General features: G+C 41.1%; 1 protein-coding gene across 1 annotated transcript in view; it reads right to left on the bottom strand.

The window, feature by feature from the left end:
- The window catches only part of NKAIN2 (sodium/potassium transporting ATPase interacting 2), a 479483-nt gene extending 454277 nt beyond the window's left edge, over positions 1-25206 (bottom strand). Inside the window, exon 1 of the mRNA XM_035109229.3 lies at positions 24423-25206. Within this exon, the coding sequence (XP_034965120.1) occupies positions 24423-24476 (54 nt within the window). The 5' untranslated portion in view covers positions 24477-25206. The remainder of the gene's footprint in view (positions 1-24422) is intronic.
- Between the last annotated feature and the right edge of the window lie 1857 nt (positions 25207-27063).

Here is a 27063-nt window from a genome sequence, read left to right as displayed (position 1 = left end):
TTAGAAAACACCTAAAGGCAGCCCTGTTTAGGGAAGTTTTTAATCTGTGATATTTTACTGTATTTTGGTATTTGTTGGAAGCCGCCCAGAGTGGTGGGGAAACCCCAGCCAGATGGGCGGGGTATAAATAATAATAAATAATAATATGGTTGATGGCACACAGCTGGTGGGCGTGCAGGGAAAGGGGAGGCTGTCCGCAAAGCCGCACAGCTCCCCCACTCACTGGGCCACCCCTGAGAGGCTGGTGCCTTGGCTCAACGCACCACTAAGCCCAATGGGAAAGATGGCTCTGATAAGGAACCATTAGGGAGCACTCTTTGGGTTTGGTCGATTAACCAGCTATAAATCTACCTAACAGTTACCCCAGCTTCTCTGCAAGAATACCACAGAGGACACTGTCAAAAGCCTTACTGAAATCAAGGCACACTATGTTCCTAGCATTACCCTGATCCACCAAGCTTGTAAAAAAGAAATGAGATTCATCTGGCATTACTTGTGTTTGAGTAACCCATGATGGGTCTCAGCAATCACAGCATCCTTTTCTAAATGTTCACAGATTGACTCTTTAATTATCTGTTCTAGGACCTTTCCTGGTATCATTGTCAAGCTGACCAGTCAATAGTTACCTGGATCTTCCTTTTTTTTTCCTATTTGAAGATGGGGACAACCTCCAGTCTGCAGGAACCTCACCTGTTCTCCAAGAATTCTCAAAAATAATAGACAGAGGACCAGAGATTACATCTGCAAGTTCCTTTAGTACCCTTGGGTGCAGTTTATCAGGCCCTGGAGATTTGAATTCATCTACAGTAGCTAGGTGCCATCTCTTTTCCTATTTTGTGCTGCAGCTCCCTCCTTGCATCAATCTGTTATCACTAAGTTGGGAATTGCTTTCCTTTTGGGTGAAGTCAGAGGTAAAGCATGTGTTGAGCAGTTCTGCCTTTTCCCTGTCTTCTTCAGGCAGAGGACCTATTATTTGCTTGTTCTTCATCTTGTTTCAAACATAGCTGAATAAACCTTTATCATTATTTTTAACCTCTCTTGCAAACCTGAGCTCATTCTGACCATCTCCCAGCATCCTTTTGCTATTCAAGTATATTCATGTATCATTCAGTGCTTCTAATAAGTTAATGTCTTAATTATTATATCCAGGTAGAAAGGTAAGTGTCCAGTTTCATTTTGTGATTATACTTGACTTAATCAAGTATAATCAAGGGCAGGCACTTTTAAAATCCAGCAACAGAATTTAAGAGAAGATTGAAGGCAGTAATGCTTCTGAATACTAGTTGCTGGAAATCACAGGAGGGGAGTGTGCTCCTGTACTCAGTTCCTGCTTGTGAGTTTCTCAACGGCATCTGTTTGGCCACTGTGAGAACAGGACGCTTAACTAGATCGGCTCTATGTTCTATCAAACATCAGGCTATTTCCTCTGTTAAATTATAAAGCTTCCAAGACTGTAGTGTAAGTCTCTTGTAGCCATCAAAGCACACCCTAACAAAATGAAAATTCTCCTATTTAATGTTTAGGATGCAGGTAGAAGTCAAAGTTTCAAGCACAGCTGTTTGAAGGTTAGTGAATTTTCCAAAATTACGTTCAAGCTCCTACACAGGCCCTGTGTTTCCATCCATAGGGGCTGCGTTATTTGTCAGAACGAGATCATATGGATTACTGTAAACGCCTCCCTCAAAGCTGCACAAGGAGCTGTTCTGTGCATACCCCTTTGATATAGTCTGAAGTCCAATAGCCTCTCCGAATTAATTTCTGCTGGATCAATCTTCATCTAACATCAAGGCTAAGTTGTTTTATGGCTAACAATATTGTTTTACATTTTTTATATGTATGACCTCAATTCTTCTTCCCAGTGTGCTCAGCATTTATTTCTGTCAAATTTAGAACTTGGCATTAATTCTCATTAATATATATTGTAGGCTTGGGAACAATGCCTCAAGAGCAGGAAACAAGAGAAAGGCCACGAGGTCCAAAGGTAGAGGTAAGGGAGTTGTTTAAGTGGGATATACAGTGGAACCTCGGTTTACGAACACCTCGGTTTACGAATTTTCGGTTTATGAACACCGCAGACCCATCTGGAACGGATTAATTCACTTTCCATTACTTTCAATGGGAAAGTTCACTTCAGTTTATGAACGCTTCAGTTTATGAACAGACTTCCGGAACCAATTGTGTTCATAAACTGAGGTACCACTGTACTGCTATTGGGGTGTCCCAACAAGCTCACACACTTGAAAGTGAAATCCAAAAAAATCCAGGTCCAATTAGTTCACTTAAGATAGTAAGTTCTCAAGTGATCTAATATTTTGCCTCATATCAACAGGTCAGGATTGGTCTATTAAATTAGATTCTCAGAGTTAGAGATTAGATTTTAAGTGTCAGTCCTACACACCATAGGCTAGCATCAGCAATTGTGGAAATGACTTGGATGCTACTTATTCTAATGCTTGTGACCTAAAAAAAGGTCAAAAACTGCCTAGCTCAGAGTTAGATCATTGTGAGGTTTCTGCACTGACCAATCTGGTCAGCCATATTGTACTGTGTTCTGACCATAGCTCAGTGGAAGAGCTTGAGATGCAACAGAACTTTACTTGATCTGCATTTTTTAAGTGAAATGACCTAATTCAGCCTAATATATGAACCAGAACATCATTGGATTTTGCACTTCTCTGTGATAGTCCTGGCCTCAAAAAAAAAAAGTATAAAAACACAGTGAGCAAATATATGCATTTAAGTGCATATTTTGTGATAAAATACATTTAATCACAAAATACGTATTTAAATATGAATTTAAAAAGTAAAACCAACGATTATTGTAGAAATAGGATGGGGTGGATTTATGAATGAACACGTGTGAAATTGACATGGACCAAAAATAGACTGAGCTGTCCATCTGTAGACAAAGCTTCTGCTTTGCATGCGACAAATCTTCAGGTTCAGCCTCCAATATTTTCTGGAATGACTGGTAATGATCCCTGTCCAAAACCCCAAAGACCAACTGCCAGTCAGTGTGGACAATACAGAGCCAGATGGTCTAGCTTGGTATAAGGTAGCATCCTATGTTCCCCATGACAAGAAATATGGCTTATTCAAAAGAAATGACATACCAATATATTAGCTATATTAAAATAAGCAACTAGGATTAGGATGAGAGGCATTTCTCATGTTAATTGTGTTAATCTTCACCAAGACGCATAGCAATTGTCATTTCTCCATGTCTACATAAATGTCCCACAATTCTGTATTAGATTTTATGGAATCATAGAGCAAGAGTTATGACCTTTTGAAAGTATTATCTCTTTAGGATGCAACCTGAAACAGATCTTCAAGCTTTATGCAGGCTATCCAGTTTAAATAACAGGCTTTTTATATATTGTTTGGCTGAAGGACATAACAACTCCTATTTCTCTCAATATGTGGCTTTACTCAAATGATGCGAAAACCCTTTCTATAAATACTGTTAATTTAGGTTATGTGGCTGCATTTGAGCACTTTCTCAAAATGAAAACAAAATAGTATATAATAGGATGCTGTGTCCTACATCTTTATATTTTATGTCATGTATACCTGCTTGTTCAACTGACTAGGCAAAAATGTTGATTACAAGATAGGGGAGAAGAGGCATCCATGCCTTGTACCACATTTAAGTAGAAAAGCCACATAATATAATAAATTTGATAATTCTTTAGAGGATTATAAATAATTTCAATCCAGTTAAAATTCAGAAAAGTGACATATTTTAGAAGAAAACACAAAAAATATTAATTCCAATCTGAATTCAGATTGGCATGCGTCTAAATGCTTTATGCACATCAAACTATAAAACAGCAGTTGGGTCTCACTTGAGTTTAGTGATAGCAATCAGATCAATCAACCGACAGATGTTATCAGATCCCTGTCATCCTCTAATGAATCCAGATTGATTGTTATGAATTATAGTCTTCATTACTCTTTGAACTGCTCTGCTAAAGTGGCAGTGAATATTTTAGAATCTTGATTTATGAGTCAATATTAATTTGTAATTGTCACAAAATATAATCTTCGTCAGTTTTGAAGATTGCTGGTATATAGGCTTCGTACAACACCAGGGCAAACATTGTTTATTCATTAGATAGATAGATATAATAAATTGTACGTGCAATCAAGTGGGGAATCAGCAACTCAATAAACCTTTATAGCATCCAACCATGTGGCTCTGACCTCACCTGCCCTGCATTCAAGCCTCATCTATTAAGCTACAGCCACACCAATGTTGGGAAGATTGTTATGCCTCCATCCTGGGAACTGCAGTTCACCCCTCACAGAGCTACAATTCCCACAACCCTTAACAAACTGTCATTCCCAGGATTATTTAAGAGAAACCATAACTGTTAAAGTGGTGTCAGTGTGAGTCAGTACTCTATCTCAGGGCCACTAGGATTCAGAGCAGGGTTATAGCACCAAGTGGAAATTTAATCCCTCCAAAAACTCTGAACCAGGGAGGGACCCCATCCTGCGCCAAAGACCTGGCTGTACCTTGCTGTCATCTTTTCCACTGAGGGAATTCAGGACAATTCTAATTACAGTAATCCACTCTAACACAGTTTGCAAAGGGGTCAGACTATATCTAGTTCTTTCTGTTAGCCAATCAGTCTATGGTTCAAACATCCTTCTTTTCCACCCTTTGTTGTTTGTCTGGTGGGGGGATTTCTTATTTTATTTTATTTTTTTGCATTGGGGCCACAGAGGAGATTCCATATGTGCAAAGTGGAATGCAAGTACTTAAGCACCCATTCTTTCAGATTTGTATCCTTACAGCTTTGTTAAGGCTTTCTTTTTTACATTTCAGTCTCCCATGGAAAACAGCGTCCAACTTATTCCAACCAGTCTGATAAAGATTGCCCAGGGCTCTTAAACTGCATGTCACAGCTGCACTATGTAGATTTCAATTTTATGAATTGCAAAATAATAATAATACAGAAACAGCATTCTGATTGCATTGCTATGGAGAAGATGAACATTCCTACCAGTTTATTTTAAACCTGGAACAGTGGGACCATCTGCATCTGACAAACATCCACACTGCATAGCTCTCATAAGCTTTATCTTAGTCAGTATATAGCCTCTAGTTTTAGATGATCAGCAGCATAATAAAGATCCCTTTTTTCAAATGCAAGGGCTGGCTATTGGTGTAAGGGCTCTATTTCTTTGCAGGCATGCAAAGATTTTGAATATCAAGACACCATTTGTTCAGAAGGGCAAAATAACTTCCTAAATTAACCTCCAATACTAAACCCATTTTTAAGGGGAAAGTATGTACTAAATACGTCGTGTAGATCTTTTAGAACTTAAGAGGATAAAAACTCCAATATAGCTATTAGAATCACACTATCGTGTAGGGTTCAATTAATCAAAGATTAAAATGTGATAGGTGAGACAGGCTGGCAAATATTGGTTCCCTCTGGCTATGTTAGACTGTTTCATTTCAGTGAATACACTAGGGGCTTGAACCAGCTGAGAACTTTAAATGATCAGGCTGAGTTTCTGAAATTACTTTCACACTTATTAGTCTCAAGAAAAGGCAAAGTAGTGTGCCCCATTGCTTTCCTATGTAATAATTTTAAATAATAAGAGTGCTTAGACTGTGCAAAAAGTTTCCACGAACAACCCCCCCCCCAAAGAATGCAATGTTCTCTTCTTTAGCATGTGCATTATCAATCACTGCACGCTCTCCTCACCATAAGACATGAAACCTGCAATTCTTCGCTCCTTGAATGTGCCATTGGTGACCCTGATTCAAATGACCCAGATGGAGTAGAGGAGAGAATAATGGCAGGAACAAAATTTGGTTACCAAAGCTTCAAGGGAGGAATTTTCTGGGTTGTATTCTTCTGTGGGGGAAAATATTTTAGCAGTCTATTAGTAATAATTGGTGGATACTAATTGTAAATAATAGTAGGCAAACTTGGCAGCTTCAAAGTTTTTAGCATTGCTTATGAAATACAAATAAAACAAGTATCCTAAATTAAACCATTTTCTAGGGGCATCAGAAAATTTTCCAATGCAAACAGAATCTTTTTGTGATGGAAGCCACCCATCCCCTGCAAATTACACTGTGCAAATTACCCCAATTTGAATTGCAAACAACAACAACAACCCACCAATCCAAGATTTTTTGAAAACTCACACCTCTGAGACTAGAGGTATTATGACTAGCAACTCAGAAGTCAAGCTACCACCTTTTGCACTAGAAATAGCTTCCAGGACATATTCAAGAGCAACCCTACCTAGATTACCGTAATCCAAACTGGAAATTATCTGAGCATGGATTACTGTGGCCAGCCTGTCTCTGTCCAGGAACTGGAGAAAGGTACTCTGAGTCACTGAAGACATCTGAGTCTTCAGTGACAGGGTGGAAATTAGGTGTACATACCCACAGTACACATCTGCTCTTTCAAGAATAGACCATTCACCTCATTCCCTTTTCTGGGAGCCACCAGATCATGACATCTCTATCTTATGGCGATTCAGTTTCAATTTTTCATCTTCATCCCACTGGGCCTCCTATTACAGGAGCCAGCTACTGGTCCAGAACCTGCACAGCCTCACTCGACTCGGGTGCATGGTAGAATACTTCCCTAGAAGTTCTCTTTTTATGGTTGGTTGTGTTAAAAATCTCATTGGGGAAAATATATTTAATTGGCAAACATTCTATGATGCACAAAGCTCTTGTCAGAATGTTTATAACTAGAAATTCAGTGATATGCATTTTTGTTCAGGGTTTCTCTTCCTGGTGAGATTTTATATGATGACACATCCAGTCTTCCACTTCATGGGCTTCAGTCCTGAGTCATGATGTATAATGCTTTACTGGCACACCTCAGTTTTTGGTATAAAGGGGCTTATGACTACCACTAAGGAATTAGCATGCTGATGGTACATGTTGAAATTCCACACACACACACACACACACACAATATGATTGTTGCAAACTTACATGTTATTAATATACTAATTTCAACATTTCTTAAATGAGTTTTTCTCAAATTGTATCACACAATTAATAAAGGATATAAAAATAGCAGCAGTCAATCTGCACATATCTGGAGGCTGTCCAAAATTTAAACATTTCATTTTATTGTGCTTCACTTTATTGCACTTCACAGATATTGTTCCTTATGAGGACATTGGAGCAGATACAGGCAGCCTGATCCCCGGTCACCACTGTCACCCCTCTTCTGGCCTGGGGAATGGAGCTGGCTAGGGTTGGAGCTAGGTTTTTCTCCTGCAGCCTCTTCAGCCAGGTAGGATGGGCTTAACAGACTACATATAAAGCATAACTTGGCACCAGGAAACTTACATCGGGAAGCAATAAACAATTGTGTGATTAGCTTTATTGCAATGGCCTGAATCCGAACTTGCAATATTTCTGAGCTATGCCTGTCTACTAAATAGCTTGATAAAACAAACAAATTCATCTGATTATGCTGTTTTTCCCCTATTAATTTCTGCTTTCTATCATGAGTTTCCCCCCCTACTAACAGAGCATCTAATACAGTCATTAGTTCAAGTATTTAGGCTGACCTCTTTCCCTGTTTTCAAATCTCATCACAAAGCAACCAAGTAACACATTCTAACCTTAATCCCTAGTTTCAGCATGATTTGAATATTTTATTGCAAAGTTGACATAATTATCAACTCCTGTTAATATAGAATAGTTACGCTCCCAGTAGTCTACCGACATTCAGTTTTCTGATTTCTATCCAATACTGAGCACTACTGATTAGGTGGAAATTGACATCTGTATTCAGTCAAGCAGAAAAAATGCAGGTGGAAAAATGTTGCCTTTGTGTTGTTGATTTATGCATTAAATATAAAACCAGCCATAAAACTTTATTGAACCTTGCCCATAAATCCACACGAGTAAAGTCAACCAGTTATGAGTCAATTAAAGATTTTGCTGTGAAATCATTACTAATACTTTTATTGTATATTTAAGTCATAACAATTCATGACTGCACTGGGAAAAGTCATCTGTTTACAACTAAGTAGGCCAGTGGGCTACCAGAGTACAAATTTAGCATCCCATCATTAATTACTGACAGTTCATTTTATAGAATTAGAGATATATTTACATATAACAGGTTCCTTTCTACACCCTTTGGTTGGAATTTGATTGTGCTAAATAATTCAGGCACGGTAAAAACTGAGCAAAACTTGGATGGGGGCCCATGTTCAAAATATCTGGAGGACACCAGATTCGGAAAGGCTGGCTTACAGCCTAACACCATCTACTATGAATCTGTTTGCCCTTTTTACTAACTTGTTGTAGTGGATATTCACTCTGAACAAGCAAAGAAGTGGGAGAGAGCCCACATGTACCATTAAGCTCTATAGCCAAATGGGAAAAAGTAAGGTCCACAAAATTATGCAGATATGCAGTGGAGAAACTGATGGGACTACTAACAGCACTACTAAGAGACTACTAAGATTTGCTTAAGTACCTATAATATTCATGCAACCACATCACACTTCAAGCTTAATGGCAATGGCAGTGTCATCTAGGAGGAATTTTGCTTTTAAGTACAAAACACTGGGCAGCCAAGTGGCCAAAAAACAATATATATATATTTTCAGTAAGAAAAAAAAACTTTGGACACCTCCAATTAAGGCCCCTCATGAAAGGTTATATCCTCTCCAAACTGTAATCCTCACTTCCCCCAAAAAAGACATGTTGAAATGTGGAAAATACACATTAAAACCCTTTATGCAGGAAGCTGTTTGCTGGAGAATGGAGGTAAAGCATAAGTAGGTAAGGAAAGGATGAAATGCTGACTTCCCACCTGTTACAAAAGCCAGGTGCCTGTCCCTCTCTCTGCTGAGTGGGGTTAGGGGAGTTCTCTTGCATTGGCAATGATCCTCAATAGCCATTTATTGTTCCCTTAATGGCCCTTCCTCTGCAGTTTATATTTCTCCCTTCCCACCCCAATACTTACAATCCTAGATTGTATTAATTTCTAGGTTTTACCCTAAATCTATAACACCCACTCACCCCACAGATTTTGCTCTTTTGAAGGTGCCATTGCATGTGGTGTTTTCGTTTTGCTTAAGAGTGGGTGAGTAATCAATAAGGGAAGGAAGATGGTCAAAGACAAAAAAAAGAGAGGGGGGAAAGAACTGGAACACTTCATTATAGCAAAATATATTACAACTGAGAAATATTTATGCAGTGCTGGATATTTGCTATTTTGTTGCAAAACAGCAGTGGCTGAACCATTTTTCAAGCATTGGTCCTCAATCTGAAAAATATGAATGCATCTAACATTTTTTATTTCTTTCTTCCTACACACGAGACTTGTTGAATTTCAATTGAATGAAATAAATCATCTTTACTTCTTGACCTTTCAAAGATGTTTATGGACCATGTTTTATCTTGCTCAACGAAAATATTCCAGGAATCAAAGGATGCATTCTTAACATACAAAATTTATTTATTCTTTAGTTTTATGTTGTCTCACTGCTGAATTGTAGGGCTCCAGGGGTGGGAAAGGGCTTGAAATAAGCATCCTGCAGTATACCACAGGCATTCTGATCTCACAGCAAGATTGAGGTCTGAAGCTCATGGGCACCATCTAAACTGAAATACCAGCCTACCAGGGTATTATAAGCTGACCCCTTGGGCCTGTCGTTATCAATCATTCTCGGCTGAATCTTTGCCTCAGAGTTTTCTCCTCAATCTAAGCAACTTGTCTCCAGTGTGAGCTTATAGTTAAACTATGGAAACTTAGATGACTTTAAAGGGGGAGTTATACAAATACATGAAGGGCAAAGCTATCAATGGCTGTTAGTAAGCTAAACTGAAGATTGGAAAATTGAGAAATCAAGAGAAACAGAAAGTGACAGACTCAACCATCCCGAACTCCAATTAGATTATTGCAATGTGCATGAGGGGCTGCCTTTGGAGAGTATGGAACCTACAGCTGGTGTTAAACTCAGAAGCCAGACTATTAATAGGGGCCAGTTCTGGCCTTTTCAGTGGTGGTCACCCATTTGTATAAAAGGATGTCATATAGAGGAGGGAGAAAGATTGTTTTCTGCTGCTCCAGAGAAGCGGACACGGAGCAATGGATTCAAACTACAAGAAAGAAGATTCCACCTAAACATTAGGAAGAACTTCCTGACAGTAAGAGCTGTTCGGCAGTGGAATTTGCTACCAAGGAGTGTGGTGGAGTCTCCTCCTTTGGAGGTCTTTAAGCAGAGGCTTGACAGCCATATGTCAAGAATGCTTTGATGGTGTTTCCTGCTTGGCAGGGGGTTGGACTGGATGGCCCTTGTGGTCTCTTCCAACCCTATGATTCTATGATGATTCTATGATTCTATGATGTTCACCTGGTACCTACATTAACATATTTTCTGTGCCAAGTGAAGACCTTTCTCTTCTAGCAGGCATTTTACTGTTAACCTCTTTATTATCTCAATGGGTGTTTTAACTGTCTACCTTCTTGGTGATGGAGAGAAGTGGGGTTTAGTTCATTATTATTTTAGAATTAATCTCCAACTATTTATAGTGCTTTGCTATTTTTTTAACCTTCTGTATATTTTGTGTTGTAATGTATATTGTAAGCCACCTTCAGTCTATTTTTGTAGTAGGTACCTATAAATAAAATTAACAATATTTTTAAGAACCCATATTTCCTTCTAGCAAACACTGGGTGGTATTCAATGTAATTTTACTTAGAGTAGACCCACTGAAATTAATGAACATAAGTTATGTCATTAATTTCATTGGCTCTTCTCTGAGTAAAACTTATTTGAACATCTCCCTATATCATGACATCACATTACAGGATTTATTCTGGAAAAGCATAGTCACTATTCAGGACCATTTAAATAACTGCTGTCATCACTGCTGCAATGGCACAACTCACAAATCCCAAATTTTGCCCCTAAAAACCTACTGAAATCAGTAAAGAATCCACCATTGTTGCCAGCTGCAAATTCAAGACCAAAGCCACAATTTACTTCAATGTTTCTCCATGAATGTAGAGTAAACTGCTCTTGTGAATAAACTAACATCTCACACTTAGTACCTTATCAGGGCAGGGAGCGGGGAATATAGTCAATGCCATGCATATTCAAAATGCAATTAACCTTACCCCACATACATGGTTGATTATAGCAGGAAGCAAGGATGCTACCGTAGAAGCTTCATTGAAATATTGATCACTCCATTACAGGAGTGACTCTGTCCTACGCAACTATGGTAGTTTGACCAAACTGACTGTTTTGTGAATTTCTGAAATTAAATAGGTACTATTAATAATATAATCATGTTTTGAAAGGCATTATATAATTTAGTGGCAAACCCAGAAGTAAGCTTTGCCTTGTTAACAATTACTGGAACGTCTTCCTGTGTGCTACTCAACCCACAGCTCCTACCGTAGTTTCTACTGCAATGCTCTGAGTCATCAAGTAGCCCTCCATGTTTGTTGCTGTGAGTCTAGTGGTGTAGTTTCAGCTCTTAGTTGATGCACAGTTCTCTGCTGAAAAACAGAACTAGTTCCCTTCACATAGGCAAAAAATACAACTGAGTTGCATCCAATGTTCTGCTAGGTGTTCATCTGTGACTGCTTAGCAATGCTGCAACAATTCTCCTGGGGAAACACTCCATTTATGTCTCAAACGTACTGGAGCTGGCTGGATGTTGAAACTGGAATGGCATGCCACTTCACTGGGTGCCCTGTGGCCCTGGCTGTTTTTTCTAGCAAAAGGGTGACTCTTTGCAAGCTGCTTATGTTTGGACTGCTAAGTGATTCAATCTTGTATCTCCAAACAGCAGCAGGCTTCATAGATTCTTTCTAGCTGCCTGATTACACATTGTTTGTGGAAGCTATGTGCATACTGGATGAGGTCAGGGAGCCATCATCATGTGTTGATTGGTACCTTCCCTGCATGGCTAACGTAGGATGTTGTCAGTGAATGGACTCATTTTTGTGGTGGCAGCTGGGTTACCAAGACAATCTGTGAGAATGTATCTGCATTGCTCAGTTGGCACTTGTTACTGCAGATATTGTTGTGCTTCTGATTTTACTGCTGGCTGAGCATAAACTTTTTTACTACATTATGTCAGCATTAGCCCTAGTGGAGCGACTGCGGTGGGTGGGAATCAATCATGGGGTCACTCTGGCTATATCTACGGTACTCTGGAAATAGGAAGTATGCAATGCCAAATTTCAATGCAATTTCCCCCCTTAAGACTGTCCTGGAATAATATTGTGCTCAGTGTGTTGGCTTTAGTTTCTGCCTACTGATAGACCCTAAGTACACCCACATTTAATTTTGGTGACAGTGACTGTAGTTTATACAATGTTATGATACAGTATTCTAAAAAATAATAATGCTGGAATTTGTCATCTAAATATTGCATAAAGCAGAAGCAATGACAACTAAATGTAAAGAAAGTAAGTTAAAACAAACCAAAACATAAAACAGAAAGAATATAGAAATCCACTAACAGTAAAATAATATAAAAATACAGAATTATGATCCAATTACAGAGCATGGAGGGGGGTCATGCCAGATCAAACTGACAGATCCGTGAAATACAGTAAATAGTTTAATAAGATGTACCACATGCTAGTGCATTAACACTTTTTTGTGCTTTAGCAATTCTCCAAAGAAGAGTGACAGATGCAGTGCTACACAGAGAGAGAACTAGTGCATAAACAAAAGCTTATTGTCTATTGCAAGAAATAAGGGAAGAAAATGCTCCCAAGGAAGTTTTATAACAAAGCTACTTCCTATAATGAAGTTTTATAGTAAACTATTTAATATACCACACTTGGGTAACAATAAGTAATGATAATATTTAACATTTGCAAAGTGCTTTCAAAGTGAATGAAATCTTCATAAGGAACAAACAAAATAATAAAGAAATACTCCTTCTAGGCTGCCTGCCCCTGATTTTAATTTTTAGGGGAGAGGGCCAAGTTTGGAATCATGAAAAACCACCACTCTCTTCTCCTGGCTAGTTACAAAGAATGTGCTTTGAGAAGTGGCTTTCACGAAAACAGCTCTGAGCAATCTCAGACTGCTCTTCAAGGCAGCCCTAGTAGACCAATACTGTGGGTACTGGTTAGCCTTCATAAGCAGAGATGGAATGGAAGCCTTTATGGTGGGGCAACCTTGACGGGCAGTTCAATCACATCTTGCTGCTGCTGTTGTTTTCCTGCGTAGAGCACATGGGAAGGATCTCTTTGCCAGAGCTATACTTTTGGATTAGGTTAGGCTGAGTGCTATCGATTGATAGAAATGTTTGCAGAGCTTCTCTAAGTTCAAATAGAAATATAGAATGTGTGTGGGACAGGAATTGGTGTTCAGCTTTGAAGGGGGTTTGGGGGGAGGGTGTTTTTTATTGTTTGAAATTCTCCTTGGAAGGGCTGTGCCCCAATAGCCCTAACAGATCACCTTCCCCTGACAGGGAGGGACCTCCCTAGACTCCAGGGAATGAACGTGGATATTCTGCAATGCAGGTTGTGTTCTTTATCACTGGGCTAGGGTCCACTCCCCAATAATTTGCATTATGCCACAATTTATATGCAAGACAAGGAATGTGTGGTAACGGTAAATATGCTTTTAAAAGAAAGGACACTTGAGAGATACAGAAAATGTGTGCACGTTTTACCTGGCACCTTCACAGAGTTGTAAACCGATAAACATTTCTCATAAGTTATGGATGAACTGAAATCAAGAAATTATTAAAAATGCATAAGTGGGATACATGTGGAAATAGAACTATTCACTATGCATGTTTACTTTTTAGCAAGTACAAAGACAGGCAATTTCATTCTCCCAGCATCATTTCCACCAGCAAAATGTCAAAGAATATATAATTTGTTCCAGTATTTCTATAGAATATTGGTTTTGAGCACTCTCTATTCACAATCTCTGAGATTTCATATATATTGGTGTGTGTGTGTGTGTGTGTGTGTGTGTGTGTGTGTGTGTGTGTAAAATCACACAGATTGCGAATAGAGAGTGCTCAAAACCAATTATAGAATACCTTTCCTTCATCCAAATTGAGAACCAGCAAACTAATGCTAAGAGCTGCCCAATCCATGTTTACTTGGAGTTAAACGCAGAGCAAAGTTAAATGTCTGGCTGTTTATGCTAGTGCCAATTAAATCCCCCCCCCCAAAGCTATGGCATTTAGCACAATAATTTGTTTTATTATTTGTTAGATTTAATATACATTGAGCAGTAAGCCAGATGAACATGAGAAAAAGTGATTAATATTCTATCACTGATAACCTAGCTAAGTACAAAAAGGGTTGCATATTTTACTAAACACAGGCATGTCAAGGACTGGCTGGAAGATAAGGAGTGGTGGGAGGCTTGAGCTGGAGAACCCATAGGGAAGCATCAGAAGATTAAGGCTCAGAGGCAGGGGAGTAGTAATGGGCAGTGGTGTGCGGTCATTGGACTAAGAGAACTAGGATAGTCCCCTGAATGTTCCCCTGGTGCCTCCTCCCCAAAGCCCAGGAAGCTTCTGCCCTGATTAGGGAGGGAAGTACGAGGCTCCAATGGGTCCAAGATCCATCCTGCCATCTTTCCAAAGCCACCTGGCTTTTAGGAGGTGTCAGGAGGGCTCCAGCGTCCTGTCAGAGCCCTGGCACCTCCTTCACAAAGCCTGGGAAGCTTCTAACCAGCTTAGGGAGGGAGGGGGGAACAGCCAGATGGAGAGGAGACTTAGGGGGAAGTGGGAGGCCCAGATTGTCATTCTGGCAACTGCTTTACTGGGGCCAGTCTCACCATAGGTTTCTCTGTATTCAGTTTTCTTGGATAAAGAATCAACTTTACTGCTCGTCTCTGAATCTCCATGCTGACCTGCAGCTGAACCAGCCCTGACACATTTAGGATTGGGCACATAGAAACAGTTGGCATGGTTCTTGGATCTTGGCCTAAATATTTCAGCAAAAAATAGTTATAAAATTCCAAAAATATGCAGCCTTTTGAACAGCCCAGTCATGGACTACAGAGCCAGAAAACCATTCTGCTGGTCTGCATTTTCTGGCCTTGTCAGTTCCATCAACCAGGTTACTTTGACTGCAAGTTCAAAAGCTGAAACGAGCTTTATGAAACCTAATAGAAAGACTCAATAATATGCTATTGTTACAAATAATAGCCTATTGAAATGAATGAGGGCTGACTGTACAGAAGCACTGCTTGGTAAAGTAATAATGTGTCATTATAATAATAATAATAATAATTATTATTATTATTATTATTATTATTATTATATTTATACATACCCCATCCATCTGGGTGTGTTTCCCCAGCCACTCTGGGCGGCTCCCAATCAAATATTAAAAACACAATAAAGGATTAAACATTAAAAAATTCCCGAAACAGGGCTGCCTCCAGATGTCTTTTAAAAGTATCACTGCAATAATATTCCATAGAATCCTGTGAAAATATTAAAAGGTGGCACAACCCTCCCCAATGTGGCACCTTCCAGATAGTGTTTGAGTCTAAAACCCATCAACCCTAGCCAGTGGTCAAGGTTTATGTGACTTGCATCCAAAGCACCTGGAGGGCACCAGGTGTCGGTAGGCTGTACTAGACACATGTCTGAATCTTTGAGCACAAGGTGAATGCCTCCATATTAAATAGGGAGAGTGTATTGGAAAAACCAAAACACAAAAATGTCACTTAGACTACAATCCAATGCACATTTATCTGGGATGAAGTCCCCTTGAACTATAAATATTGCACTGTTAGACTTGCATTCTTACTATATACAAAAAAGCACTACCATAGTTTATAAACTTTCTTTATTTGGAACTATGCACAACCTCCAAGTCTCATGAAGTAAATAATTATCAGTGCATTGCATTTAATTTCAAGAAGAGAACAGAACATATTTTATTCCTCTCTCGCTCTCTCCAAGGATTTCCTTCATTACCAGATATTAATTCTTTGAATTTTCTCTTTTGCATTGCAGACAACTTGACATGCATAATTTGCCCTCTTACCCAAGAGATATCAAAAGCAAGTAAACTAAAATGTCCTTTCCCCAATAGTTTCCAGCACTGCTTCATAATGCAAGGAAGAGTACACAGATGAGCCTTAAAACTGAATTTCTCAATTAAGATTAAGGCTGCAACCCTTGACTACCACAGAGTAAATGTCATTGAACAGAGTGGGACCTGTGTAAAGATGCATAGGGCTACATTGTCCATTTCAATGGTAAGTATTGCTGGTGTTGGCTCATAGGCTGCCAGCTCCCATCTCAGTCACATGAAGACAGAGTGACCCTCCCTTCAGTATGTAGTTTGTCAATGATAAAGCCATTTCTGGCCATACACAGGGGCTTTCTTAGTCATGACTCCCCAATAGTGGAATTCCCTCCTACTGGAGTTCTCATTGGCATCTTCTGCTCACCTACTGAAAAATCTGTCCGCTTCATTCAGTATATGGGAGTTAATAAGATGAGCACACAGTTGTTTGTTGCTTTGTGACTATGTATTCCAACAATTATGATATTATGTTTTTATTGCTGGTGCATTATTTTTGTACTTTGTTGTCAAATGTTCACCGCTTTAAAAATTATTATTGAAGGCAGCTTACAAATATGTTAATAAAGAATAATGATAATATTTCATGGCCAAACTATAAAGATGTGGAGACAGTCAGGTTTGTTTTAATCTTGTAGAACATGCAGACATTATATGGAAAATAAAAGGTAAAGGTAAAAGGACCCCTGACAGTTAGGTCCAGTTGCGGACGACTCTGGGGTTGCGGCGCTCATCTTACTTTACTGGCCAAGGGAGCTGACATTTGTCCAGTTTTTCCGGGTCATGACTAAGACGCTTCTGGCAAACCAGAGCAGCACACAGAAACGTCATTTACCTTCCCACCGAAGCGGTACCTATTTATCTAATTGCACTTTGACGTGCTTTCGAACTGCTAGGTTGGCAGGAATATGGGAAGTATACAACTGCAAAAAGTGTCTGATATTGCTCCAAAAGCAAAACCACTTGTGACATACACAGTTCCATCTCTCAAGAGTAGCTGATAAACTATTTGACTATGAAACATAGCCTTTTCTTGAACAGCCCCACTCATCTTACCAAACTGTGCTACTCTACATGAATATATGATATAGTATGAAGCTGGTTGAATCTATCATTGAGGCATGGGCAGTCTCAAAGTTTCTCCTGTGAACTGTGACAATTTCATAAATGTCTCATATGAAAGAAACAACGAATCTCTGAGTGCTATGCTTTGTGAGACGTTAAATGAACAATGAGATTCTGTGCCCTTTAAGCCAAAAATGGTTTATGTCATAACCCTTGTATAGAGAATCGAGTTCTGTTCTATGTGGTTAAATGTATCATTGTTTTACCATTTATGCAATACAGACAATTAAAAATGCTGTAAGATGTGAATAATAGTACTGTCTCTTCTGAAGATTAGATGCCTCTGACGATATTGCTAGATTGCACAAACATAATATTATACATATGCCGTCCTTTATATGCAAGTTTATAATACCTTAGTAACCACAAATAATACATCTACTGCTAGTACTGTACTCATATACATGATGGCTTTAGTTCAATGTAGAATTATTCCAATTAATCATGAGATAGGTAACTGAACTTATGTTTATGTATGAAGTACTTCAGAAAGTCCATATGAAACAAAATTGATTACTTTTTTCACCACACAAATTACCAGTAACCAAGTATGCCCGATTTTGGTTTTACGAGTCCCAGCTCTGCTGCATAACCCAAGAAAACTTCAACAATAATTGGTTTTCAAATTCTTTAGGACAAGTTAGTTGTCATGTCGTCCCCAAGGAATCGTGGGAATGTCAAAGGAAACTTGGCTCCATTGTAAAACCTGTTCCCAGGATGAAAGCTGTGGCAAGCCAAGTATAAGAACTTGGGTAAGGCAATGACAATTAAAGTTTTAAAAGTAACTTTTAAGTTACTAAGGCAGAGAAATGTGCCTTAAAATATTTTCAGATGAGAGTGGTTCCCAGAACATTTTGTATGAGTTAAATTACCTATATGTACGTAGTTTCCAATGGTCTGGAGGAGACATGCTTGGTGTGGGCATAGTCAGGCACCCAAATAAACCAAAGTGCTATTAGCCAGAGTCTGAGACAGATTTACATAATGCTATATGTGGGCCTCAAAATGAATTCTAGTAAACAATGCTGCCACAGGAACACAGGAAGCTGCCTTATACTGTCAGACGAATGGCTCTCATAGCTCAGTATTACCTACATGAGCGATGTGCAATATTTTGCCCACCAGATGTTGCTGGATTTCCCATCAGCCCTAGCCAACATGGCCAATGGCCAGGGATGATGGGAACTGGAGTCCAACGATAGCTGAAGGGCTCATCTCTTCAGTTTCCTCTTTCCTAGTCTACACCGACAGACAGGGTTTCAGATGGGATCTGTCCCAGCCCTGCCTGGAAGTGCCAGGGGTTGAACCCAGGACTTCTGCATGCAAAGCATGTGCTCTACCTCACCCCTTTTTCATTTCTGCCAATTGGCCAAGGGGAGAAAAAAACTGGCCAACCCTGCTGTTGTGCTTCTAAAAGCACAGCTGTTGGAGAAATCGACAGTGGAAGATTTTCAGAGCATGTAGAGAAACAGTATCACCATTTCAGACTCTACAATCAGCAGATGAGCCCTTGTTGGTGGTGCCTGAGGGTTGCCCAACTGGTGTTGACCCATAATATGGTATTTTCAGTGGCAGTTTCCCAAGTCCTAGCCCAACACTTCAACCACGACACTACACTGGCATTCACTCAAACTTTTTATGGCTAAAGGACACTTTTTCTGACAAACATGAGATCACTGGCTGAGAGAATGTTTAACTATTTTGGGATGTATTTGACTGTTTTTAGAATTTTATTAAAAATATATAACCAATGCTGCCCTAAGGTCCTTCAGAAGGAAGAGTGGGGTATAAATTGAATAAATAACAAGAATCAATTACTGTATTTGATGTCTACATAACAAGCTGCTGTGGCACAGGCACAGAAACTACTTGATAAAATGATAACCCTGCCAGTAAATAGGGGTTTCGCAGATACAACTATAGGTGTGGATATTTTAACTACCTTTTAACTTTGCCAATGGACTCATGAAAGTGACGATATCACAAAGTTTCTACTGATCCATTTGCCCACATAATTTTTGTCCTCCCCTCCAAAACTGTAAGGCAGTTTCAACAATTGTAAATTATTTCTGAACCTAGTCATGTAGAGCTAAGTTTTCCTCTTCGAAGATGACAAAGCAAGCAGCTACTTACATGCCTGACTCATAGTAATCACAGTCATTTTGTTAAAGGCTGTTACTTCCAAGAGTACTCTTACGTAAGAACTTTCACAAAATTGCATTCAAAGAGGGATACACAAAGTAAATTGCAGAAAACTTGCAGTGCGCATAGCGATTAAAAATACCACTCACCACCTACATAACATTTGGCCAGTGACAATGTTCTTATTAGTAAACAGTATCATATTATGTCTTTTACATTTATATTTTACTTGTATTTTCTTCATTAACATAAAATGGCCCAGCTAAATCCCTCTACTTTCCCTTAAACTTTTATCAGCCACAGAATTGCTTTTGGGCAAGATAGGGGAGCAGCTTATCATGTTTCAACTCCAGGTAGCTTTGGATGACACTGATTATTTTGATACAGTCTGCTTAACCCTGACTATGGTGCCAAAATTGTTGGGTCACCCTCTTGAATGACCTTCATCAGGAGATGGATGTAGGCAGGGGCACCAACTCCTAGGAGCCCAACCCTTTTGGGTCCCCCCAATATGGGTAGGGGCAATGTAAAAAAACCACAACAACCAGGGCACAAGCATGGATCTGAGCATCATACAGCTTCAGTGACTGGCTCCTCCTACTACTACTACTACTACCAAGGAAGGGAAGGAATGGGGAAGCCAGTGGTGCAGGAGGAAGAGCCACCTGCCATTGAAGCTGCACTGCTGCCCATGGCCCCTCTGATGTCTTGATGCAACATTGGGATGTCACATACGTGATGTTGCCCCCACCCCAATCTCTCTCACAAGTTGGCACCTCTGGATGTAAAGATGAACAAGCACTGGAGCTCTTTGTGGTTTTCAAAACCACTAGCCATCATATCCATCTGACTGTGTTGCCCGAGTGGAGCCCGGAAACACAGTACTGTATTACAGTGACAACAATCCTTTCTGGAGGAGTCCAGAACACTCCATTGAAGGAGTACTACCGTATGTTAACTTATGGCCACCAGCATTGGAGGTGTCACAGAGTTTCACTCAAAGAGGTTATCCAGATGTTTAGGCTGAGGTATCTCCAGTATGCAGGTGGTACACAGATTTACTAGGATGCAACAGAAACCAGATGCCTGGATGCTAATCCAGAATAGGCAGCCAAACTGGAATCTTAATCAAAATAAGATAGAAATACTGTGAGTTGAACTAGATTGAGGTTTGCAATTGGTTTTGGATGCACTATTGTGGAGTTTAGAGGTACTCTAGTTATCTATGGAGGCACAGGCAATCTTAGTAGGTAGGTGTGTCTTTTACCAGGTTAGGTTGGTTCACTAACTGCAACCATATCTGGATAAAAAGAGCCTGGTCACTTACAGATGCATTCAATGGTCTAACTATATCCTATATCCTAATTTTGTATCAGCAGCCTTCACTACTCATTTTTTGTTTCTGGATTCAATTTAAAGTTGCTCTGATTTTGCTATCGAGTGTTCTAAATGTTAAGACTGGAGGCCTCAGGCAATGTGTTGCACTGCTGTAGTCTTGAATGAAAAAATAAACAACAGCCTTTCATATTCCACTCTGGTCCACAACATCACCTCTCTTCAAGACAGCCTCTTACTTTAACAACTTTGAGAAATTAGGAGGAGATTTTAATATGCTGATTCAATTAATAGCATTAGCTATCAGCAGGTTAAGCTTATTACCTTCTATTATTTCTCATATAGGTTGGAGAAGAAAATGAGCTGTCAGAAATGGTTTTCCATGACACACATGAAAGCTGGTTGGTATGTGGGTATGTGTTAACAAGAAAATGGAAGAAAGAACAGAATGCAAGACAAGCATGTGGGTTATTCTTCAAATTTTAAAGCATTATACAGAGCATAATACTGTTCCTCATCCTACCATGACAAAGGAGAGAGAGAGAGAGAAACCCACTTTATGTATTATATCAGATGTTCACCTCCACAGTAATTACTTACATATTTTGAAAGGGGAAATTAACACATTGCCTCCAGACTGAACATAAATAAATAAATATTGACTGTAATCCTATACAGTGAGGGTGGGGAACCTGTGATTATTCATATATTTATGGACTTTGAATCCCATAAGCCGAAGCTAGCATGATCAATGGTCAGGGAGGATGGGAGCTGGAAGCCAGCAACATCTGGAAGGTGACAGGTTTCTCAAATCCACTAAATAGAGTTGCTCATAAGTTTGCCACACTGTCTTGAGTGAGTAATACTTCTGAGCAACCATGTGCATCGCTGCAACGAATCAAACTTCAAAATGTATTTTAAACAAACTATTGCTTCAATTTTATATTTAAACCTGGTTTTATTTTTGGAATGAACCTGTTTTCCCAACAAACTGAGTATGAAGTGAATGTACAACAATGATTAATAGTGGTAGGAACATAGAGATAATATTGACAAGATCTCTGCTGCTGGACATAGACCTCCACATACAACCTCCACACAATAAGTCTCTTACAAATTAACACCTCTCATCAAGCAAGTCCAGTACCTGATAAGTATAGTAGACAAAGTATCCCATAAGGGCCACAAGATTACCCCTATCCAAACCCAAGCCAGTTAAGGGCTATTCCACATATTATATGGCATCAATCTCAGGCTTGTCACCAAGTGTACATTCAACAGCAAGCTGCAGGCAGTTACGGTTTTCATATGAGAAAAGCTGTCTGCATGGCATTTGCCTTATTCATACTTCCCCAACCCAAAATGAACTCACATGTGGCATCTTGCAGACTGAAACCCATCATAGTGCTGAGACTACTAATGAGTGAGCATTTGAAAGCTGATGCATAATTAGAGGAATTGGGGAATAAAATTTGGTGGTCACTGAAAGCCAGTTGCAGTTCCTAACTCCAACAGATCCAACATTGCAATAAGCTTTATTTAGTGTGAAAGGAACATCCCTCCATCATTGTTCCATGTTCATGAAATCTGCTTCAATACTTGAATATATCTGTAAGATATTTACTTATCCTGCATTATAAACCGTCTAACCATCCAGGCTGTCATTATGTCCTATAATTTAAAATACCAAATCTTTTCTCTCTCTCTATGGATGAGTGTCATGTAACATTTACATTTGATTCATTCCAGGGCCCAGCAGAGCTAAAGTAATAACAGTAAGGCATATTTCATAAGCTCCAGTATTAGGATGGTGGTTGTATTTTTTTTATTCACACACTCAGTCCTGTAATCTATGTTCCTTCATAGATCCCAAGAAATGGTAAATGTTTATCTATCTGCCTTTTGCCATCTCACTCCCAAGCTAATGTTGATGCAGAAGTTTATAATCAACCTCTAGGATATATGGAATACTCTTGTGGCTACCTTTAAATACATTGTTGTTGCTATATTGGGTCGAGTCAACAAAGGGCACAAACCTTTCAATATCAAACACTGGGGACAGCAAGGAGGAGAAAGCTGTTGTCCTAATCATGCCCTGCTTATGAAGTTCCCAGAAGCATTTATCTAGCCATTGCTGGAAACAGGATGCAGGACCAGGTGAATATTTGGTCTGATCCAGATAGGCAGTTTCTATATTCTGACCTTTGGCATAGAAAGCATAAAACTATTGTTCCAATTAGCTTTGGGGGAGGAACTCCAGTGATAATGTTAAACAGCTTACATTCCAACAATTTTGTTTACTGTAGACTTACATTTAACAGGGTTGGGGGGGGGTTCTTTCAAATAACTTGCACAAGAATAAATCAAACACACAGGATCAGATACTTCTATGAAGAACAGGATTTAGACAAGCAGAATGCTTCCTGCTACACACAAAGATGATAGATTCACTGAAACATCACAGATGTGTAGGCTCTGCTACGGTAAGTGAATCTTTCCCATGTACTGATTTTGTTCCCAGAATGGTAATTTCCCCCATACAGTCTTCTTAAGCACCTGTCTTTTGGGAAAACTGGTGGTACTCTGCCAGTTGGAAGGGTGCACACTGTAACCGTTTTCTCCCTTTTCAAGGTTAACTGCTTTAACACTGCAATCCTGTGAATGCCTACTCAGAAGTAAGTCCCACTGAGCTCAATGGGATTTGCTCCCAGGTCAAGAGTGTAGGATTGCACCCTTAAGGCCCCATTCCAAACCTGTTCTACTATAGACAACTCATTCAAGGTACATTCAGAAATGTGGCATCTTCTGAGGCTGACTAACTGCGTAACAGCAACATCCATTCAGGGTGTTCAGAAAAACTCCATCTGTGAAGTTAGACATGCATAAAATAGGCACTGCAACAGATTTTCTAGTTAGCATCTCATCTTCAATATGTGGCCACCATAGAGTCGAACAGTGTTTACTCTTTTTTGTTTGTTTGGAAACAACATAATTTTAGCATTGCTTGGAAACAATGAAAAATTTCACCACATACTTCAAAACATTCATCCTGCTGAATTCATACACACCCTTTGTCTCTTATCTGATTATGTCTGCTCAAGTTCATAACCATGCCTAAAATAGTGCTCATTCCATTTAATTAAGGAAACCTCTAGTCTCTACCTCATACCTTTCTTAAAATGAGTTAACTTTTCATCCCTCAATGCTTCTCATCAGCCCCTCCATCCATTGTAATTACCTATAAACTACCTTCCTTTCAAAAAACAAACAAAAACCATGCTCAGTCTTTCAAAGTTCCCAAATCTCTTTGAGATCTCTTGAGCCTTCAAGGAGAAAGGGTGTGTGTGTGTTAATTTTTAAGGTTAGCAGTCACATCCTATGCATGTTCACTTAGAACTACGTCCCAATCAATTCCATTCTCAAATAAACCAGCACAGAACTGCAGCCTCAAACAAGTTTACCCCGTGCCCACGTGAATGTCACTCAGGGAGTCCCTGTTACAACACAAGCCGCAATGCCTATACGCACATGCCAGGGAGCAAACTCCATTGAAAACAAGGATGCTTACTTCTGAGTAGGCATGCCCTGAGCTCACTCCTACAGTCCATTCCTCTCTAACCTCTTCTCCCCCTCACGAACGACAAACAGCCGTCGGATTTGGCCTCTTGCTTCTTGGGGTTTGTTTATACTTTTGTTTTATTGGAGAGAGGATTCAGACAGAGAAAAAAAGAAAACCAACGAGACCAACGACTCACGTACCAGTTGCATGCCACAGATGAAGATCAGCGTGCACCTGCCGCTGCAATAACCCATGTTTTTTCCTCTCCCTCTCTCTCTCTCGGAGGCCCCTCGCCACAGCTCCGCTGTCCCACGCAGAGCCCGGCCGTATCCAATCAGATGCCGGAAGAAGCCAAGCAAGCCGGAGCAGCAGCACTCGGGGGGCTCCCGCCTGCAGCCGCCGCTGCCACCAGCGCGTCCCGAGAAGTAACAGGCATTAGGACCGCGTGAGCAGCACCCCCTGCGCGGACAACAGCCGCCTTTGCAGCCTTCACTCCCCTTGTGCCAAGATGCCTCCGCCAAGAGCGGCGCGGGCGGCGGCGGCGGCGTCCCGGAAGCCGGCGGGAGCAGCGGCGCTCCCCGAAGGCATTCGGCGGGCCCTGCAAGTTTGCCAGCAGCTTGCGCTCAGCCCGCGAGCCATCCAGCCCACTCGGGCAGAGAGGCGGGCGAAAGTGGGCTCAGCTCATTCCTGCGGGCTGCGGCGGCCGGGAAGCCCCCTCTCCTCCCGCGGGCACTTCTCGCTGCCGCCGCTGCTGCTGCTGTTGTTGTCCCCCCTCAGACAGGCGGCCGAGAAGCCCCCGAGGCTCAGCGCTCGGCCAGGTACTATTCCCCTCGCGAGGGCTCGAGTCCACCTCCAGTCAATGGCAGAGCGGTTATTCCCAATGCAGCACAGCAACAGAAGGAGGAGGAGGAGGAGGCAGGGAGCTGTCGGCGGCTGCCGCTGCTCACAAGCATGACAGGCGCTGTCTCTCCTTGTAAGCAAGGCAACGGCTGCCGCCGCTCCAGCCCAGTTTGGAGAACGCGGGGAGCGGGAGGGGGCGGGTGGGGTGGGGAGCGGGAAAGGAGCGGAGGAGGACCTCCCAATCCCCTTATGACTTTGGCTCTGCTCTAGACTTCGGGGTCGTCTCCCTTGTCATGGGCAGGCGCGCGCGCGCCGACACAGCCTCCGCTCCCGCTGTCGCGTCCCTCTCCCTCTCTCTCTTTCCGCCTTGTTTTTTTTTTCCCACCCCCGCCAGCGTCGCTGAGGAAACAACGAACTTGAGGGAGGTGGTCTGCTGCTTTTGAATGGTGTTTCCCCCCTCACACAAGAGGTGGCGGGCAGCGGGAGGAGAGGACGTTTGAGAGACGACGACCCACACAGGCAGCCGGGGGCTTCCTTGTGCTCGGCTCGCCAGCCCCGGCAGCTGTATACTGGTATTACAGGCGTGCTGTTGGCTGGAAGAGACTCTGCCCGCCCCCGCCCAGTGGTCACGCCTACGCGCGCCCGCGCGCTCCTGGTCTCCCGCCCGGTGCACGTGAGGACGCTGCTTTGGTTCTGAGCGTGCTTTCGCTGTCTAGGGGAAATAGGGGCTTTGGATGAAGGTGCGGAGAAACCGTTCGGGGGTCGGCTGAGCAGCGCGGAGTTCTCTGCTGCCGCCTGCTGGGCCTTGGGCGAGAAAGCAGCAGCAGCAGCAGCCGCAGTGACCACAGCAAAACAAAACACGAAAGCAGTACCGGTAGCAGACGTAGATGCTTCCAACTTTTCCATTTTCGTTTTTTGGGCTGAGCTGAGCAGGTCTCTGCCATTCTTGCCTTCCTGAATGAGGAAAGCTTCTCTAAGTTTTGAGTAAGGAGGAGTTCCCCATAAGGGCTGTCCTAGCGTTCACCTGTGAAAGGCTCAAGAAAAAGGTCGGTCCCCATAGATGACAATGAGGCGCCCAACACATCGTGTCAAATTGTGGGGCTCCTCGACCCCAGGCTAAGGGGCGAGCCAAACAGACATACTGTACAGGATCCCCAAAAACGAGGCGTTCTGCAATGCGCTGCGGTCTATTTAATGAAGTGTGAGGGTGTATTCCTATGTATAAGCCTCTGAATAAATTAAGTTTTACAAACAGTTGACTTTCTGAGTCTACATTTTCCATTAACCTCAGTGAAAGTTTAAATACTGAGACCTCAAGAAAAGAACAGGTAGGTTGGACTTACAAAGGCCCCCTGAATTCCACCCACCCCCACCCCCGCAATACAGACACAGCTGTCTTTTTTTTTTTCCTGAGGAGGAGAAAAGGAAGTCTAGCCTGGTTCGATGATTGATTGCAATTGCTTTAAGGGGAGATGAATGGAATATACTGTTATGTATTTATATTTTGATTTATGAATTGGTTTCCATGAAACATCTTGACATGGCAATAACATCATCAACACCAAAAAAAAGACCCTAAAACTGTTTTTCTTTTTTAAAAAAGGATCTTACAGCTGCTTATATAACACCAATAACCTCAGCTTTCAGGTATAATATAAATACAGTACTGACATGGTGAAGAGAACAGCATGGGAGAACTAGTTGTTTCTTGCCCTCCTTGCAGGCTGCTTGGAGGCGCTTGATTTGCTACCATGGGAAACAGGATGTTAGACTAGATCAGGGGAGGCCAACATGGTGCCCTGCAGAAGGTTTTGGACTTCAACTCCATTAATTCCTCACTGTTGGTCACATTGACTGAGGTTTTTGGAAACTGGAATCCAACAGCTTCTGGAGAGCATCCTATTAGCTACCCCTGGACTAGATGTCCTTTTCTTATGTTCATATTAATGCATAGAGAAAAGCAACAAACAAAATCATAGGACGCCCCCCCCCAAAAAAGCA

The sequence above is a fragment of the Zootoca vivipara genome, chromosome 3, assembly GCF_965207765.1.
Source record: "Zootoca vivipara chromosome 3, rZooViv2.hap1.1, whole genome shotgun sequence".
Lineage (NCBI taxonomy): Eukaryota > Metazoa > Chordata > Lepidosauria > Squamata > Lacertidae > Zootoca > Zootoca vivipara.
Note: the sequence above shows the minus strand (reverse complement) of the source record. Positions and strands in the feature narration are given on the sequence as shown.